The following is an 18,847-nucleotide window of genomic DNA, read 5'->3' on the forward strand; positions in this document are numbered from 1 at the left end:
AAATAATAGGGAGACACTAATATTTTACTATAATAGTTCTTTTTCTCACAAGGATTCATGCATTATTGACTTTTGATTGCTTTTCTTTCTGCAGCAATACCTCTGAAATCAGAATTAGCTTATGAAGTTCTTGAGAAGGGAGAAGTTCGTTTCTGGATTCAGGCTGAAAGCTTATCACCAGATTCAACCTTCAGATTTGTTATTAATGACAAAGAAGTTGAAAACAGTGACGTAAGTATGCATTGAGTACTATATAGATGTGATTTCATTTAATAAACCTTTATGCATTAATAAGTATTTTGTTTTTACAGTTGCCTAAATCCATGTTATTAAGGTCTAATAATACCTGAAAGGAATGAATGCCAGTCTTTAAGTTGAATCTTTTTTGAAGTATAGAATTCCCGTTGCAGAGTGAGCCTATTCATACCACGAAAAGAGAGCAAAGTTTAACCCTCAGAAGTCCGTATTCATTTTGGGTAGCTAGATGACCAAAGGGTAGGAGAAATTAGACACAGACACAGACCAGTATTAAACACATCTGATTAAAAGTACTACACAAATATTTCAGGAAAATAGCTCATGACAAAAAAGGCTGCTTCAAGTACAGTTTTGGACTCCAAACCAGGGAGACATGTTGTTCCCAGAGACCATCTGAGGCTACTGCTACTAGTTTTACATATAATGTGGGAGGCACTTGACAATGCAACAGTGGTCATAGATACGAAACTTTTAGATGTTGCCACTTTTTTTTTTTTTTTTTTTTTTAATTTTGGCCTAGACACTAAACAGACATTGAATGGCTACATGGAGATGAAAGGGCAGGCCACCAGATTCCTGCATTTTTATAGCTCTAGGAAGACCTTTCATAGAAAGGGACACAAAAATGTGGTCAGATTGGGCTGAGAAGAAAGCAAGGTCATGCCTTTGCAGGGCTGAAGTGTGGTTCATCTACTAGGCATAAAATACAGCACTGGAAATATAATTTCCTGTGAGGAAACCACCTCCAGTGCAACTGTTTGAAAGGTTCATTTTATTCCTGAGCATGCAAAGACTAGTTTTGGCCAGAGAAGCTTATCAGCATTTTTATACCATAGAAAAGCAAAGAGCATTTACTTTAATTAGATATTGACAAGTGGAAGAAGAAGTGTTTCTTAGTAAAATACTTCTCTGGTTTTCTTACTTTAAGAAGTAATAAACTATAGCACTGAAAACCTGAATATTAGTGACTAGGATGTATTGAAATGACAATATTCTGTCTTGGCAATGTTAGTGGAACAGAACAAGCTATTTTTAGTTCGCATATGTTTTGGAAGTGTTGACATCAGAGAGAGTCTTGAAGTGGTGCTGCATTATTTCACCTCTTTAATTAGTAATCCACAGGTGACATTTACGTTTGGAGACTGATGATATTTTTGTGGAAAGTCACATAAAAGCCTAGTATTTATGGGGCCCATAAAATCATTGAACTTCATCTTGCTGCATAATGGCAATAGTTAGAAGCCTAATTACACTCTAAAACCTGCCTGGAGACTGGGATACAGTCACTGAACATGTTCAATAGACCGTTGTGCTGGTGAATTGTAGTCTGATTCTTGACATTGGCTGAAGTGATAAATTTTTCCTTCTAGGTCCTAACAGGGAATGGTTTCAGTAAGATTTCAAAAGAATCTGAGAATGGAATGAACTGGGTCCTATTTAATCAGCTGTCATTTTAATATTTTAATAATTTTTTCCTTTACCCAAAAGCAAGAAATAAAAAAAATTTAGAAGTGTGATAAAGGATCAGATTAAAACATATATCTTGCTCTTCCTTTTTCTGCTTCTGAAAAAAATCTCAATTTAGCATTCTCCCTGAGAACTCATGAAATGAATGCAAGTGTTGTCCTTGACCTCTGTGGGCTAGAGACTGTGAGAATCTGAATTTGTACGTTTTTGATAGTTTGGAGAAGTTTATAACTTCTCTTTTTAACCTACCTGGCCTATCTCCTCAACTCTTATAGATGAACTCTTACAAAAGTAATTTTTCTACTTAATTTCCTGATTGATTAAATCTTGTCTTATTCTTTGACATTATATATCTTTCTTTGAACTATATATGTGAAATTTCATATCCAAATTATATGAGCATTTTCCCATTATTTTATATAAATGCTATACTTCAGTCTCTTCCCTCTAAGCAATTTATTTAATAAATTCTTATCCTAATCAATCTGTTGCCCACTGTTTTGTTAACTCCATTATCTTTTCTCTTTCTTCATCCTTCAGTTACCCCATTAAGATTTAAACTAGTATTATTATGGGTACAAGTTACTCCTGGGAAGATTATGACTGGACACAAGAGGAAATTTTTTCACAATGAAAACAATCAGCCTCTAGAATAATCTCCCCAGGGAAATGGTGGATTCCCCAATATTGGACTTTTAAGATTCAGCTGAACAGGGTCTTGGGCCATCTTGCCTAGACTGTGCTTTTGCCAAGAAGGGTTGGACCAGGTGATCCTTGAGGTCCTTTCCAACCTGGTATTCTATGATTATCTGTACATTTGAAAGTACCAGTAATGAATGCTAAACATCTTGACTATGTCTACACTATTCTTCCAGGCTTGTTGTCCATACAACAGAGAACGTGTTCGTGAGGCTGGCCAGGAGGTGTCCCTCAAAGTTAAAGCAGATATATCTGTGGGGTCATTGCTACTAATTTTGAATCAGTACTTAAAGGTTCTTCCACTTAAGGCAGTGGTCCCAGAGAGTTTAATAAGTGGTATTTTTAATGGCTTTTTTTCCCTTCCTTCTTTCATCCCCTTTCTTAAACTTTATTGACCTGTGGCTTTAGGTGCCTTTTTCTAGTTTTGGAATCCAATAAAAAGGTTAATCAGAATATTCTCTTTATAAGGCATTGTGTCTTCTTTTAACAGTAACAGGGTCTATAATAATTTACTGCACAGAACTCCTTCCAGATCATAACATTTACTTTTCTGTCTCATCGTGAACAGAACAATTAGTGTGTAATATCCTTGGCCACATTTGTTACTTAGAAGTCTTCAACAAGTAACTTATGTGGATTATTTTTACTTTGCTTTAGGAATTTGTTAGTTGAAATTCAAACATCACTGTTAGTGGAACACACAGTCCTCATGGTTGTTACTCACTGAATGAAAGAGGATATTAAGGTAGTTGTATCTAAACCAGTACCTGCATATTCAAAACACCTATTTTGCAAGTATTGTCCAATATTTGCTTGCAATTTTCTGTTTCCTTGACAATGCCTGCCAATAATTTATCTTTCTGGAATATTTAATAGAAACAAGCACAAAAAGGACACAAACAGTGAAAAGTATATTCAACTTTGAATTCAAGTCAATATTTGATGTTTCAGGTATTTTGCAAGCACTTTAGTAAGTAACTAGATGTTTTGACAGAATTCCAATTTTGCTGGAATTTATTTTCTTTTTAGTTCCCAAAAGCTTTGCTGGTTTTGCACAAGTTACTGTTCTTATGGTCTTTCACCTTAGTGTTCTTTGAAAAAATTATCTAGCATTACATTAGCAAATCATTAAACCCTTCCTAAATAAACTTTCTGAGTGAGAAGTTAAGATCCAGTATTGAGCTGCCACATATATCTCAGAGATATTTAGTAGTGATGATTTTTTGGATTTGTTGTGATGGATTTATTTAGAGATCCACATTTGTGTCTACAAACACAATACTGCCAGCTATTTCTGGACTCTGCTAGGAGTAGTGCTTCAGCCTAACAAAACCCCTTGTTGAACTGGAAGCTGTAATGCAGCTAAAGGCTGTCTGTGCAGGCTCTTCTTCAAACATGAATAGTGCCATACACTATTATTTTTAAATCCAAACCAGCTGTTTATGATGACTCAAGGATTCCAAATGCAGCTGCACACAGAGATTTCTGTCACCATTGGGATCTTGTTGTACAACAGTGAACACAAGCACAGCTCTGTTTCCATAGTTTACAATCTAAAGAACATGAAAAGGTAGAGTGTGGAGGCAGGGGTATAAGACATGATTAATTTGATAGGGAATCATAAGTAATTTACACAATATTAGACTAAAGTTATTACTTGTTTATTTCAGAGGCATAAAATAAATTGTGACCGTTCAAATGGCATTATAGAAATGGTGATGGACCGATTTACAATTGACAATGAAGGTACCTACACAGTACAGATTCAAGATGGAAAGGCCAAGAACCAGTCTTCATTAGTTCTCATTGGAGATGGTATGTTCACTGAAACATTGAAACTTTGATGAAGAAATGAACTTCAATTACTCTTTAAGTAACTTGTGACTAACTCACTTTTTATTCATCTCTTCTAAAATTTAGCATTCAAGACAGTACTGGCTGAGTCTGAGCTCCAACGAAAGGAATTTCTCAGGAAGCAAGGTAAGTAAGACAGAGTAGACTGGGGATGTTAGGCCCAGTTTGCATCTCATGATGCATCCCTGGTGAATACTAAGAGCTTCCAACTTCCATTGATTTCATTACAAGATGAGTATATTGCACTTTGAGGAGACACTGAACCCTTGTTGGATCTTATTTTCCAACATTGTCATATGATACATGCAAGTAGTGACAGAACTTTCACTAGAGAAATAAAGTGGGAGTCCTTACAAGAGGTTATCTTTGCTCAGTATTCATGAGAAGTGTGTCTACTGTAGGCTCTGATCCAACAAAACATTTCAGCATGTTTACCTTTAAGCATACAAATCATCTCAATATAATTGACAGAAGAGTAGACAGCATAGTGGCAGACAAGGAAGGTAAATATCTGATCCTATGGTTTCTGTCCAGGCAAAATTCCAGGAACTAAATGTATATCTGTTGTAAAGTTGCTATACATTTACAGAGTTTGTTATATACTTGTTATTGATATTGTTTGCATTTGAAAGTAAAAATTACTATTGGATACCTAATTCAGAATTCTATTGCTGTGAAATCTTTAAAAAATTTAGTTTGAGCTCTGATTTGTAAATTTCACTTGTCGAGCACATGGTTTTTAGGATGAAAGTAACAATAATAATTAAAAGCATTTTTTCTAAATAGCTTAGGTAAGATTCTCTACATAAAAAATATAATTACTTTTTTTTTTTTTTTTTTGGTGGGGGGGTACATTTTTTAAAAATGGATTTAGGAAAGAAATTATACTACTTACAGCATAAACTCACAAGATCTTTCAGTTCTCAATTATTTTAGTGAAAGTTGGACTTTGCTACCTTCCAGATCTGAATATTGCAATTATGGGCCGTTATCCTGCAGACAGTAAATCATATAAATGCACTGACTTGAGAAGCACAATAACTTTAAAAAGGCTATGTATGTCAGTAAATTTACTTAAGGATATATATATTTTTGCAGGACTGGAACCTCAGTGGGGAAAAGGAATATTTCCTGTTCTGCTTGTAATGTTTAATACATTTTTAAACTTTATATAATTTGGACAAATAATGTCTGTCATGGGATTTTTGCTTTGAATATTTAATTGGGTGTTTGTATACATTTGTTTATTCTCCAGTTCCTATTGTATTAAATACACTGTTTGTACACTTGTTTGTAGCTACTCTGTTTCTTTCCTATGCTTAGTTGGCAATTGGGCATAAATACATTTAGTAAACTAATTTGTCTCACCATTTTGCATTTTGGAATAGCATTACACAGAGATGGCCTCAGGTTTCTAAGATGTACTGTAGACACCTGGGTCAATATGATAAAAACTTACTGCAGGATTTTCCTTCTAGTGCATGGGTAGTTGAGGAGTTCACTCTCATTGTTCTAGTGAAAAGATGTTATAACTGTTATACTTTTTCTTTCTTTCACTGGATTTCTCTGATACTCTTCAGTCTACAACATATGTATTAAGACAGTTTTCTTCCTTAGGCCCTCACTTCTCAGAGTTTTTGTATTGGAAAGTTACAGAAGAATGTGAAGTTTTACTTACTTGTAAGGTGAGGAAATAGTACTTGAAATATTTTGTTAGAATGTGTTGATTAAAAATTGAGGTAGGAAAATGTGAGGAAAGATTTTGATATTTTTAAAATTAAAAGTTTCATATGAAAATCTTTTTTTATTATTTAGAAATATTTAAAATAAAAATTTCTGACTTACTACTCTTCATCAGTAGTTTTCATTAAAACAAAAAAAAAAAATCACAGGACAATTCTAAATGTGTTAGGTAATCTAATTCTTTAGAATAATTGTGAGCCATAAAAATAATTTAAACAAAATATTCATTCCTTAGTGGTTCTTCTTCCTTCCTCAAAAAATAGCCACAAAACCACAGAGTTCAAATGCTTTCCTCTCTGTTTTCCGATTTGGAGGTTCCTCTACCAAAACGTCTGTTATTTAATCAACTGTAACCAAACATGCAATAAAAGCTTCTAGAATTAAGGTTATAAAACATGATTTTTATTATACTTGGCTAATGACTTTTGAATCTTAACTAATGCTAATGTGTATGGAATTCAGAGTAATTTCTGCTATTAACATCTTTATGTGACATTCTAAACATATATTTTAATTTTTGTTTCTTTTCTAGAGTAACTAATTAGTGGTCTGAATAACTAAGTTAATTGAATTCAGCAGCCATCAAACTCTTCTTCATTGCCTTTTCCTGTAATATGGACTCTTTTGTATTAATTTTCTCCACTTCTTTTGAATAAGTTTTTGGCTTTTAATTAGACTAGCTTGAATCGTTCATTATGAGCAATTTACATGCACATTTGTGGGATTTTTTTCCTTCTTTTTTTTCTGCTCACTAATTAGGAGACCTTTAACCTCAATTTATTCCCAACAGAACCGACCTGAGTGGTGAAGATGCCATTCTGTGTGCCCCCATTTTAGGGCTCAACACTCATTAGTTAACACGGTGCCTTTGCTGGTACTGAGATGCATCACTGGAGTACTTTATAATCTTGACATGTATTTGCCTCAGGCATGAACCCTGCTATCCTTTCATTCTCATGGGGAATTAAATGTTGCTGAACCAGTTATACTAGTGTTAATTCTCTACAAATTAATCTGAAATTATCCTTTTTTTTCAGTGAGTGTTTATACCACTGAAACTGTGAAAGGCTGAGCATCTGATTATAAGCTTTTCACCAGTGTACTTTTTGTTTGTAAGGTCAGAACATTTTATGTAAATGAAATCTAGGATATAGGCTGTTTGCACTCTCATCATTTTAACTATGCCATTGACCTTATAATGTCTGTTACTGTTAGTATGTGACTGGCCATTAGGTTCATGTGGTACTGTTGTTTATGCCTGTTTAACTGATATTTGTACATAGGAAGAGTTTGAACAATAAAGCCTAGATTTGTCCTATGAACTTCAGATACCTGACATTCAAGTTAGAAATGTGACAGGCCTGCATCATTTCTGTGGTAATAAAAACACCCAGGGAACAATCTCTGCCTCCCCAGGACATCTCATAGCACTTGGCCCAGGTCTCTTCTAGTCTCTGTTTAGTGCTCCTGCGCAAAAATAATCGTCATGCGTGTTTTTACCTCTTGAAAGAACCTTGGATAATGTGAAGGAAGTACCTGCAAGAGAGCACTTTTTGCCTTGACTTTCTGAAAGACCATGACATGAAGTAGGGGAGTTAGGAAACCAGACCAACTGGAAGCTTGTGTAGGGCTGGGGACTGACTGCATGATCCAGGTCCATAACAGTAATAATGAACAAATACAGATTGTGCTATAAAAGAGTATATCAAAAGTAATATGTGTTACCTCATGTACCACTTATTTTCTGATTGGACCTGACTGACTTTTGTTTGACTTAGTATTTAATTCTGAAATAGCTGGAATTGATGACCTTGTTCTTGATATTGTAGCGCCTGCATGCCAGTGGGACGTTTGTCCATCTGAATGATTTGATGGTTTGCTTTTTATTGTGTGTTTATTTTTCTTCAAATGCCAGCATCTACTATCATTTTTCTTCAAGTACTTCTAAATTTCAGAACATTCAGAAGCTACCTGCTTAACTGCATAACTTTGACTCCTATTTGTACTGTGTCTGTTAGCAAGATTTTTGGTGTGTCACTAAACAGCGAAAAAGGTAACTTTTCATAGTAAATGTCAACATGAAATAACTTTGGCACTGCAAATTGCATGTGTCTGAAACTCAGTCTATTTATTGTCAGATTGAGCGCTAACAGTCTTTGATGAAAAATTGTTGAAAAGCATTAAAGGCTTGTTCCTTCAGGCTTTGTTCAAATAAAATTGCCACTCATGTCATATGACTACAGGAATCGCCACTTTGTAGTTACCGGTAAATGTGAAATGCTGCTCACTTTTCTCAAGCAAAGCATTGCTTTGGGCTGGGTTGTGATCTCAAATACTCTGTCAGAGATCCATAGCAACCACACTGGTTGTTAAGCAGCAACATATGTGATTAATTTGAGCAGGCTTTATAAAGATGTCCAGGAATCAGTGTAGGAGGCCCTCCTATTTGTCTAGTCACCTCTATAGTGAGCTTTCATAGAGCTGTTCATCTATGGAATGACTTCTCTAATGTGAAAGGGTTAGAGATTGGTGCATGTTTTTTCCTCCAGGCAAGCCACTTGAAAACTACTGCAGGTCTGTATTAACTTCTGGGCTGCCCTCTATCCATTTGTTCAGTTGTTTTTTAAAGCAACTGCCTGGGGACTGAGAAATGTCCTGCCAGCTCTGTTCTTCTACCAAAGACACACTGACTGGGAATTCGGGCTACACACTGAAATGCCATTGCATTTTTGTGATTTTTAGAAGGGTGTGAGGATAGTGACGTCAAATAAACCATAGTGTTTCTGAAAGGGACAAAACCAAAATATATTGCCACGGCTTCTAAAAAGACCTAGGCTTTCAGCTTCTTTGAATTCACAGTTTGAGGTTATTCATCCAATGATATTTTAAGCATCACAAATGCACAATTTATATTTCAAAATTATAGCAGTACTTGAGGTATAGCTGTGGTCTATTTAGGCATTGCTTAGATGAGTTGCTGCTACTGCAGCAAAATTCTAGCTTTCAAGCCACTTCTCTGCGTTTTCACTGTGTTGTTAAGCCCCTTTGTGTTGGGAGAGACTGCAATTTGTAGTATTACTCAAGTCTTTGTACTTCTCATACGACACAATGTAGTAGAAAAAAAGGTTTTCTGGTGCAGCTCACAATTTTGAAGCCTCAGATGCTTTCAGAGCAGTAATTTCAGTTGCTCTCTGCAATTTAGCTCTGAAAGACATTGCTTAGCTAACGGAAAAATCTGCAAGTTGTATGAAGACTCTCTAAGATAGGGTCCAGGTTCTGTGTTATAGCTCTCTGGAGGCACATAGCAAAAACAAAAAGAGAAGAGTTTGGCGGCTCTAATTTCAAAGATACTTCTCATAGATATCGCTAGACAAACTACAACCACATAGCAAGGGTGCAAAACCCTTTAAAGGAAGAGATTGACAGAATTGCCCTTAAGGAATTGACAGGGCTCTAAAGCTGTAAGCTGTATACTTCTGATCTGTGCTGCAAATAAATACAGTAGGACTAAGGCTTTCTTAGTAGGGCTTGGTTGAAATTGGTTTTTACTTAGCTTTATTTGACACATGTTATAAAGAAATTGGCTTCTCATGTTGAAAGTACCTGTGTGACTACCTACAGTGTGATACCTTTCTTCAGGCCATAGCCAGGCTTATGTGCCTTTTCTGTTGTACAGGTTGCGAACTCAAAGAAGGAGACCATTTTCAAGTGGTATAAGGATGGTTCTGGGATTGACATTGATGAGGTGCCTGATCTGCAGAAAGGAGAATGTCACCTCAGTATTCCCAGGGTATGGTATCACCTACTGATTAGAAATGACAGCTTCTGCTTGACATACTATAGATTTGCCAGGCAGAGCACTAAACCAGCTATCATGATTTCTGTGAACCATTTTAAGAAAAAGCATAATTGCCTCTCTTCAAATAGCTGATGAGTAACTAATGCTAGTAAAAGAGTATCTGTTTTTGTTATCAGCTCAGAGAGTTCATACTTAAGTTGCTGAATTCAGCATCTTTAGGTGAACTCTATCTTGTTCTTTCTTATTTCTCCTTATTTTTTCAGTTTGTTGAAGCACCTCATTTCTGACAGTGTTTCAGTTTTATTGCCTAAAATGAATAGTTTTGAGTTATATGGCTTCTTAAGATTTATCTTTATGCAAACAGGATAACCCAACTTGTGTCTGAAGCCTTAGCTTGCATAGCTGCTGCCTTCATCAAGTGCCCAAACCTCCCCAGCTCGAGTTTTTCTGCTTCCATAATGTGCATTCCATTTAATTGATTTATTTTATTTATTAGTTTCATATTCTTCTGATTTCCTTCCTTCATTTCCCTTGCAAGAGGATACTGACTTTCCAGTGGCTTCATTTTTCCTGAGCAGACTTTTTTAGGGAGGGTGGTTTCTGCTTTTTTTTAAGTGCTCTTGTTACTTGTCATTCAATTATATGATGCTTCTACTATGATATACTTGCTTGTGGACTTGTATAAGTCTAAGACTCAATTAAATAGCCTCCAATCTATAATAATTATCTATTTATATTATTTATATATTTTCCTTCAGGTTTAAAATATATATTAAAATAAAAACACCCAAACCAAAACCCCCTATTGCCTTTAATGCAGTATCACTGTGTTAGATTTTAGAATGTAAACTCTCCAAGGGTAATGACTTAATTATTTACTTAGCATAGATATAATCTGACTACAGCTGCTGCTTGAATGAAAGCTACTGAGTTGATATTTGGACAGTTAAAGATCTATTGTTATGTTTTACATAGACTGAGCCAAAAAACCTGTTTTGGTTGAAGAAAAATTGCATTTCTAAAGTTTGTGTGGGTTGAAGTTGCCCTCTGTTACATCTTACTATGTTACTTGTAATTTCTACTGAACATGATCAATCCTGTTTGTCTTTTTGGAACAAGAGAAAAAATACAATTTCTCAAGGCAGTTGAACTGAAATCAGAAGATGTTTTAGGCTTAAGAACTAACTACAGCTCCATAAAAAGGCATGTACAAGCCATTCATAGTTTCCATCTCAGTTCTGATAAGATTATTTAAGCAGAATGCAGTACAATGTATGTTTTTTTGATTTAGAAAATAGTGCAGGGATTGAGGAAATGTACTATTATTAAGTCTGTCAGTAAACATCTTGTGTTTTCCTTGTAGCTGTCTCGCAAAGATGAAGGAGTTTATAAGGCAACACTATCAGATGACAGAGGTCATGATGTATCTACTCTTGAATTATCAGGAAAAGGTAATATTTGGTTTACTATTTTGAAATAATGATCACCACATGTTCTCAAGGGGTGTTAATGATCTATCCTTGCAAATGGCAAGTTAGTAAATATTTTTGGAGTCCCTTGCATTTCAGTTCTCTTCTTATGTTATAGAGGCCTGAAGTGCAGATCGCCAGTTTGGGAGGGACGACACTGGGCATTTGTCCTGGTTTTGGTCAGGATAGGGTTAACTTTTCTTGGGCTGAGAGAGAGCACAGCTGGAGGGCCAGACCCAGATCAGTCATTGGAGCATTCCATAACATGTGATGTCATGTTCAGTACATAAAGGAGGCACCTGCTCTCCTTTCTGGTTGGTGTGGTGGGATCTTTGGTGTGGTCGGGATCGCTGCTGGGGGCAGGCTGTGTGCCGGTTGCCAGGTGGTGAGCAACCACATTGTGTATAACCTGTTTGAACTTACTATTGTTACTGTTGTTTTGTTACTATTACTAAACTGTTTTTTTTTTATTCAACCTACGAATTTTCTTTTTTTTGTCCCTCCCCTATTTCACCAGTGCCGGGGGCGGGGGGGGGGGAAGTAAGCAACAGGTTGTGTGGTGATTGGCCTCTGGCCGAGTTCAAACCATGACAGCATTGTATCGATTAATCTCTAGCACTCTGACAGGCAAGAAATGAAGTAAGTTCCTAATCAGACAGATACTCCCTTTTATGTGAGATCTTTTGTAGAGACCTCACTCTCTCAAATTTGTTAAGCTTTAATGTCTTTGATAGACCCCTAAATCACCAAAGTGCTGAATATGTTGACGTGGGGCTGTCAGTGGGGACTGAGAGTTATTTTGATTGTAAAATTGTAAAACTGCTTTGTGGGTTAACTCCAGTAGGCAGCTCAGCCCCACACAGCCACTTACTCTCCCTCAGAGGGATGGGGAAGAGAACTTGAAGGGGAAAAGTGATAAAACTCATGGATTGAGATAAAGATAGGTTAATAGGTAAAGCAAAAGCTGTGCATGGAGGAAAAGCAAAATAAGGAGTTAATTCACTGTTTCTGATTGGCAGGCAAGTGTTCAGCCATCTCCAGAAAAACAGGGCTCCATCATGCATAACGGTGACTTGGAAAGACCAATGCCATAACTCTTGAATGTCCCTGCCTTCCTTCTTCTCCCCCTAGCTTTTATTCCTTTGATTACATCATATGGTCTGGGACATCCCTTTGGTCAGGTGGGGTCAGCCGTCCCAGTTGTGTCCCCTCCAAACTCCTTATGCACCCACATCCTACTTGCTGGTGGGGTGGTGTGAGGAACAGAAATAAAAGACCTTCATGCTGTGCAACCACTGCTCAGCAATAGCTGAAACATCCCTGTGTTATCAATACTGTTTAAGTCACAAATCCGAAACACAGCACCATACAAGCTGTTATGAAGAAAACTATTCATCCTAGCCAAAACCAGTACAATCTCTGAGCCTTACTTGTTACCATTTATGTCATGCTCAGGTCCCACGCTATCCAATACATCTTCATTAACCACGTCCTCCCTTGCTGTCCTTTGATATATACACAGATATCATTCCCTTAGTCTATGGATTTTCAAGTAAGCAGTATCCTGACCACTGGAATAAACAAAAAGTAGAGTAGTTCTCCATCTTATGGTCAGGGGCCCTGCTAGCTTCCAGAGACTATAATCCAGGTATGACAAGACTGTGCTGTGCTGGAAATGTAGAGTGAAATGCCTATTTAAAGAACTCACAGTATCTAATTCAGTGGGTCCAGGAGGCTTTGAAAAGGTCAACCAGGAAAACTACAAGAACTGCAGTGTTAAACCAAACAGCGGATCTCGTAAATGGTGGAGTTAGCCTTGAAACATAAAGGGTAAACAGAAAAGTTTAACATGAATGGGGCCTGGAAGACTGCATACTGTATGGGCAGGTTAGTTCAAGCTCAGTGTGCACTGGCATTCAAATGAATATAAATGCCAATAAGGGTAAGAGGATCTACTCTAAAATGCATCAGTGATAGGCATTTAAAATTTCATATGTTATCAGATATCACAGTGAACTGCTCTATGTATATTTAAATTTGTTCAATAAAAAAAAATGTTAGTTTACTTCTGATTCTATAGGAAAGACTGATCTGTTGCCAGCATAAATGATTTTCACTCAGCTTTGATAGAGAGAGCTTCCTTGGGTTTCTTTGCTTAGGTCCCACCAGCTAGGCCAAAGTGAAACTGGATTCATCCCATCTGCATGTATTTGACCCAAATAGTGAATATTTTTGCTGTGTCCTAATAGAATGAGAAAGACATGTTCAAAAATTAACTCAGTTTACCAAAGATCTTAACATTTTTTCAGCAGGTTGGGAAAGTACCTGAAATAAGAGGAAAAGATGAATATCAGACTGAGTTCTTAAGCTGTGGTTTACCTTGGAAGGTTGTATCATCACTTGATAGTCTCTCAGGCATTCTTCTTCTGTATAAATTCTGTCCATTATTCTTTCAGAAAAAACATCACATTTAGACAGTATAGGTAATATAACCCCAGTTTCCCAGACATATGTAATGTAATTTATATATAGTATGCAATCTGTGTCCTCATGTCAACATGCCAGTAGAAGCATACTGGATTTTGTAGAGGGTTACAGAATTGAATCACAATTTATTTTAGCAGAGACAAAAAATGTGCAGATACAGATCAATACAGACCAAATATACAAGTAGTATTTTCTGAACTTCACGCATTTTGCTGTTTTCCCTATTAATAAAATTTCCTCAGCCTTGAATATACATTCTTCAGATTATGGTGCTTCTTTCTTTCTATCTTTCCATCTTCTACAGTGACATTGAATAGGATTCTTCTGCTATGAGAGTTCCCCACTCTTCTGCCCTTGTTTCCAGGGTTCTCCCCATCTGCAAACCCATCAGCTCTGTGATATTTCAAAAGCTTGATATGATACCTGGTTTCTTTCACTTGATAGAAGGGTTTTCATTTGTCAAATGACATCCTATAGGTAGCAGGTGAAAACTATTTTCACCTAGAATGTGATAATTTCTCTTTCCGCTGTGCACTCTTCTTTGACTGTGAACTACCCAGTTTTAATGACCTTTTATTGTTTCTGGCCTGAGGGATACAAAGACGAAGATTTGACAGCAGATGACTGACTCCACATGCAGCAGAGGTACTGAGTGACACAGCACAGAATTCATATGCTGTACACAGTCTCAAATTTGTCTCATACACCTGTTGCAATTTTAATGGTTTTCTTTGCCTAAGGATGTGAAGATTCCCATATTGCTTTAATTAAACTGAACATAAAAGAACTATATTCTGATTGAATTTTGATGGTACATTTTCCTTTTTTTTTTTTCTTTTTCTTCAGTCTATGATGATATAATTCTGGCATTGAGTGGAGTCAGTGGTAAGTAAATGCTGTCTTGGATTTTCATGTAGGTTTTTAATGTTAAAGTCATCTGAGCCCGAGGCAGACAATTTTTGTTTTAAGTGGGATATCTCTGGGAGTCATAATGCTTATATTATTATGGACATGTTATTAAGTTTCTGAATAGGCAGTTGACCTTGCTAATTGACACTATTAAAAAGGAACAAAGTATTATTTCACCTGGTTTGTTTGTTTTAGATACTGTGACAGTGTCATAGCAATAATTTTCTTCCTACTTCCCATTAGTAAGTCAACCTTGATACAGAAAGAAAGAGATTCTGATCCTGCTCACAGTGAGAAGCTGGGAGTCATTCCTCTGAAAGAAGAGGGGTTGCATAAGAATAAAATTTCTGTGCAATTAGAATCATGACACTATTCTTTCACAGAAATTACATGGTGAGGTTATTATTTCACAATGGATCTTGCTAGTCATAATGCTTGTATATGACAATAAATCCACAAACTTATAATGAACTTTCACCTGATATAAATCAGATCTCCGTTGAGAGACGTGAACCATTGTTTCATTGTGGTAGTTGAGAATCATGGATCAGATTCTGAATTTTTTTGTCCTGACTGTACAAGTAGTCCATTTAACTGTTTCCTATTCATTCCACTCTGCTGTTTGATCTACGTATATTCTATTTTACATAGGTAAGTCAGCCTCTCCACTGAAGATCCTTTGTACTGAGGAAGGAATAAGGCTCCAGTGTTTCTTGAAGTACTACAATGAAGAAATGAAAGTCAACTGGTCTCACAGGTAGATGAGAATATTTTTTCAATTTTGTTAGAGAAAAAATGCCATCTTTATGATTTAATATTTACTATTCTGTGGCATTCATTTAGTAACTGGACCACATTAATGAATTTCTCTTTCCAGCACTTCATATTCTCTTTTCACATAGATAGTACATAAAGAAAAATAAATATTAACAGGCTTGTCCACCACATATCAAGAGGGATGTAATAGCTAGGAAAAAAAGTATCTACAGTATTCCAGCCTCTTATTCAACACAAGATGGTTTGTCTTCCACTATATTATCTGTTTGGTTCAAAGACATAAATGCTTGAGCATAGTTTTCTATTCAGGGCTGCCTTTTTCTTTAAATGAGTGAAATTCTCCTCCAGTACTAGGTGAATACCAAGGATCTGCTCTCAAAGTTTAATAAAAGCCTGTATTAAGAAAGGAATTTTTTTTTTTCCCAAACTGATACAGTCTTAAGTAACCCAAAATATTTTAATTCTGTTTCTTTTCTTTGAAAAGATATTAAATGGAGCACACCATACTTTGAGAATAACCCTCAGAGCTGAGAATATGACCAGAAATTATCTTTAAAGTTCCCAATAGATTTCCACCCTCATGTTACATTAATCTTTGACTTTGGAGGCACTCTATTGATCTGTGTATTTACAGTTAAATGTATGCTCAAATGTTTTGCTATGTCAGGCCCTCATGTGTTTGAAACCACAGGTAAGGTTTGGAAGAATTTTAAAACTCTTCAAGTGGTTTCAACTTTCACATTCTTTGATGGTTTACAAAGATAACACACAGTGAACTGGTCTGACTTGGACAGGAAAAGGCTGGCTTATCAGCATGTTGTCCTAGTTTTGTAATGCTGTCCAGCCCTTGATTTCTATGAAGACAGAAACACAAGGAAAGTGTCAGTGATCATCAGGTTCATGGAGTTCAAGAGCACTTCTGCACGGGTGTGCGGCTGTATTTGTAACTCAGGCTTTGTATTCAGTAAGTTCTGCTCCTTCTTTCAGTAAATGTGTTGCTAATATGATAGAAATGGAAAAAAAAAATTTTTTTGCCTCTGCCTTTTACCTATATCTGCTTGAGTTTTGAAAGTGACTTAGTCCATTCCACCATCCAGTTCATAGAAATATAAAACTAGAGAATGCTATGTGGCTAATAAGGAAATATCAGTGTGCATATTTATATTTACATATAGACCCCTCTCCCCACTCTAATATTTCAGATTTGATAATGTCTTACACATTGACTATCTTGAAGATCATTGAACACAGATTTTGAGCAAATAAAATTTCAATTCTTCCATGAATACAAGGATTATAAACCAGAGTTGTTAAAGCTAAAACAAAGACTAAACCAAACAAACCAACCTCCCCTTGCCTCTCCAAACCTCCTGCTCTTTTAAATGGTGTTCTAGGAAAATTTGTCTTGGAAAAGATGAAAGACTAGACAACCCATGTTTTTCTACCGTTGCCTGCACATCATGAAACATACCATGTAAATTTCTAGCTAGCTTTGAATTATCCACTATACTGCATAGCAGGGAACATAATACAAGTCCTAAAGCCAGCATGCATCATCCACTCATGGCACAGTGGGGAATATTATATGTAGTATTTTCTAATATATAGTAGTTTCTATCCAGGTATCTAATTTGGTATGCTGAATTTGATGTAGGCAACCTACAGAATGGGAAATAGTAAAAATTTATTTTCCCTATCTAACTCTCTAGCTATGAAGGCAAAGCAGCCCTGTCTGGGCAAATAAAATAACTGATCAAAGAGAAGCTAATGCTGACTTCAACTATTAAAAATTCCAGCTAAAGATGCTTGAGGAGGAAGGATGAAAAGAACTATTTCTTTAGTTACTGAGTGAAACAGGAAACTTCTCTTCAGATCATTGAAAGTGGTTGGGTTTGCATGCTCTCATTAAAAAGCTTCTTCTATTTTCACTCTTCATGACAGATTATGGACCAGAAGAATCTCTGATCTGAATCAGTAGGGTATTTCTTATATTCTAGCTTAGGAAGTCAATATAATGCCACTGTTTTTTAAAGATCTGTTTATTAATTATCTGTACTTAGGAAATTTGCTTCTTGTCTTGTTCTTAAAAAAACCCAAAGGTGTTTTAGACTTGATGCAAGTATAATGAATTCTATCCAAATCTTTTATTGTTTTCTTAATTGATTTTTGAAGCTAATGAAAGGTAAAGATTTTTTTCCTCATCAGAAAAGGTTATTTGCCTCTAGTTTAATATTCTGATTCATTCTACATTAGTGTGTATGAAGTGTACAAAGCTCTAAAGTCATGAACCATTTTCGCTTATAGACATGTATGTGCATATAAACACAGGTAATCATGTATGTGGAGAGAAGGAGAATGAGAAGAGGGTGAACAAACTAATCTTTGTAATGAAAGCTCAAGCTAATGGTTCCAATGTGTTTTATACCCCCACTAGAAAGATAAGAATCTTCTGGGAAATTGCTCTCATTAGTTGCAATTTATCTGTAATTTAGGAATAGTACATTATCCTTTGTAACTTTTTATAGATGATATCCTATGGAAAATATACATTGAAAAGAATGTTCAATTCATTTCTATTCATTTTTTCCAGGGATTCTAAGATTTCTTCTGGTGAAAAGATGAAGATTGGAGGTGGAGAGGATGTTGCCTGGCTGCAAATAAGTGAACCCACTGAAAAGGATAAGGGGAACTACACCTTTGAAATCTTTGGTGACAAGGAATCCTACAAACGCACACTTGATCTGTCTGGGCAAGGTATATTTATAAGACCATACTTATATCGTGTCTTTTCATAGATTAAACAGAATTTACTGGCAATAACCAGAGGAATGACAATAAAAAAAGAAAACCTTTGGTCAGAACCATTTGTAGTTTAATTGCATAACTGTTATGATCTTTTTAGTCTTATATCTGTTTTCACCACCAGTGGCATTGGGTTTCAGGGGTTTGTTTTCCCTATTTTGTTACTGTGTAACCCTGTATGGGTTTTAAAAGAGCTTTAACATGGATATGTGTTTATATGTTTACACCAAGCCCCAAGTGCAAGTTATGTTCATGGACAATAACTCTCTCAATTCTTTTGTTACAGCTTTCGATGATGCATATGCAGAATTCCAGCGACTCAAGTAAGTGCTACGTCTTTTGCATTTTAATGCTGTAACAACAGTGTCTTTACTTACAGAAAAAGTATTTCATTAATAACTTTATTAATAACATATATTTCTCTTTCTCTCTTCCTCAACCATTTTAGGGCAGCTGCTTTTGCTGAGAAGAGTAAGTTTATTTTACATTTTATCAAAGGTGTTCTGCAATGTAGTCTAGTGTTCTCTTATGCTGCCATAGTTTTCAGAGTTCTGTGGCTGCAGAAATCCCATGTCAGTATATA

The 18,847-nt window shown here is 36.0% G+C and overlaps 1 protein-coding gene across 2 annotated transcripts in view; it reads left to right on the top strand.

Moving 5' to 3' along the window:
* Nucleotides 1–18,847, top strand: part of MYOM2 (myomesin 2) — an 81,140-nt gene that overhangs the window by 56,364 nt on the left and 5,929 nt on the right. For both annotated transcript variants that reach the window (XM_074861692.1, XM_074861693.1), the window contains 11 exons: nucleotides 95–231; nucleotides 4,095–4,239; nucleotides 4,345–4,404; nucleotides 5,896–5,963; nucleotides 9,698–9,811; nucleotides 11,184–11,271; nucleotides 14,623–14,661; nucleotides 15,337–15,442; nucleotides 18,053–18,216; nucleotides 18,551–18,587; nucleotides 18,713–18,735. In XM_074861692.1, the coding sequence (XP_074717793.1) occupies nucleotides 95–231; nucleotides 4,095–4,239; nucleotides 4,345–4,404; nucleotides 5,896–5,963; nucleotides 9,698–9,811; nucleotides 11,184–11,271; nucleotides 14,623–14,661; nucleotides 15,337–15,442; nucleotides 18,053–18,216; nucleotides 18,551–18,587; nucleotides 18,713–18,735 (981 nt within the window). The remainder of the gene's footprint in view (nucleotides 1–94; nucleotides 232–4,094; nucleotides 4,240–4,344; nucleotides 4,405–5,895; nucleotides 5,964–9,697; nucleotides 9,812–11,183; nucleotides 11,272–14,622; nucleotides 14,662–15,336; nucleotides 15,443–18,052; nucleotides 18,217–18,550; nucleotides 18,588–18,712; nucleotides 18,736–18,847) is intronic.

The sequence above is a fragment of the Strix uralensis genome, chromosome 3 (genome assembly GCF_047716275.1).
Source record: "Strix uralensis isolate ZFMK-TIS-50842 chromosome 3, bStrUra1, whole genome shotgun sequence".
NCBI lineage: Eukaryota > Metazoa > Chordata > Aves > Strigiformes > Strigidae > Strix > Strix uralensis.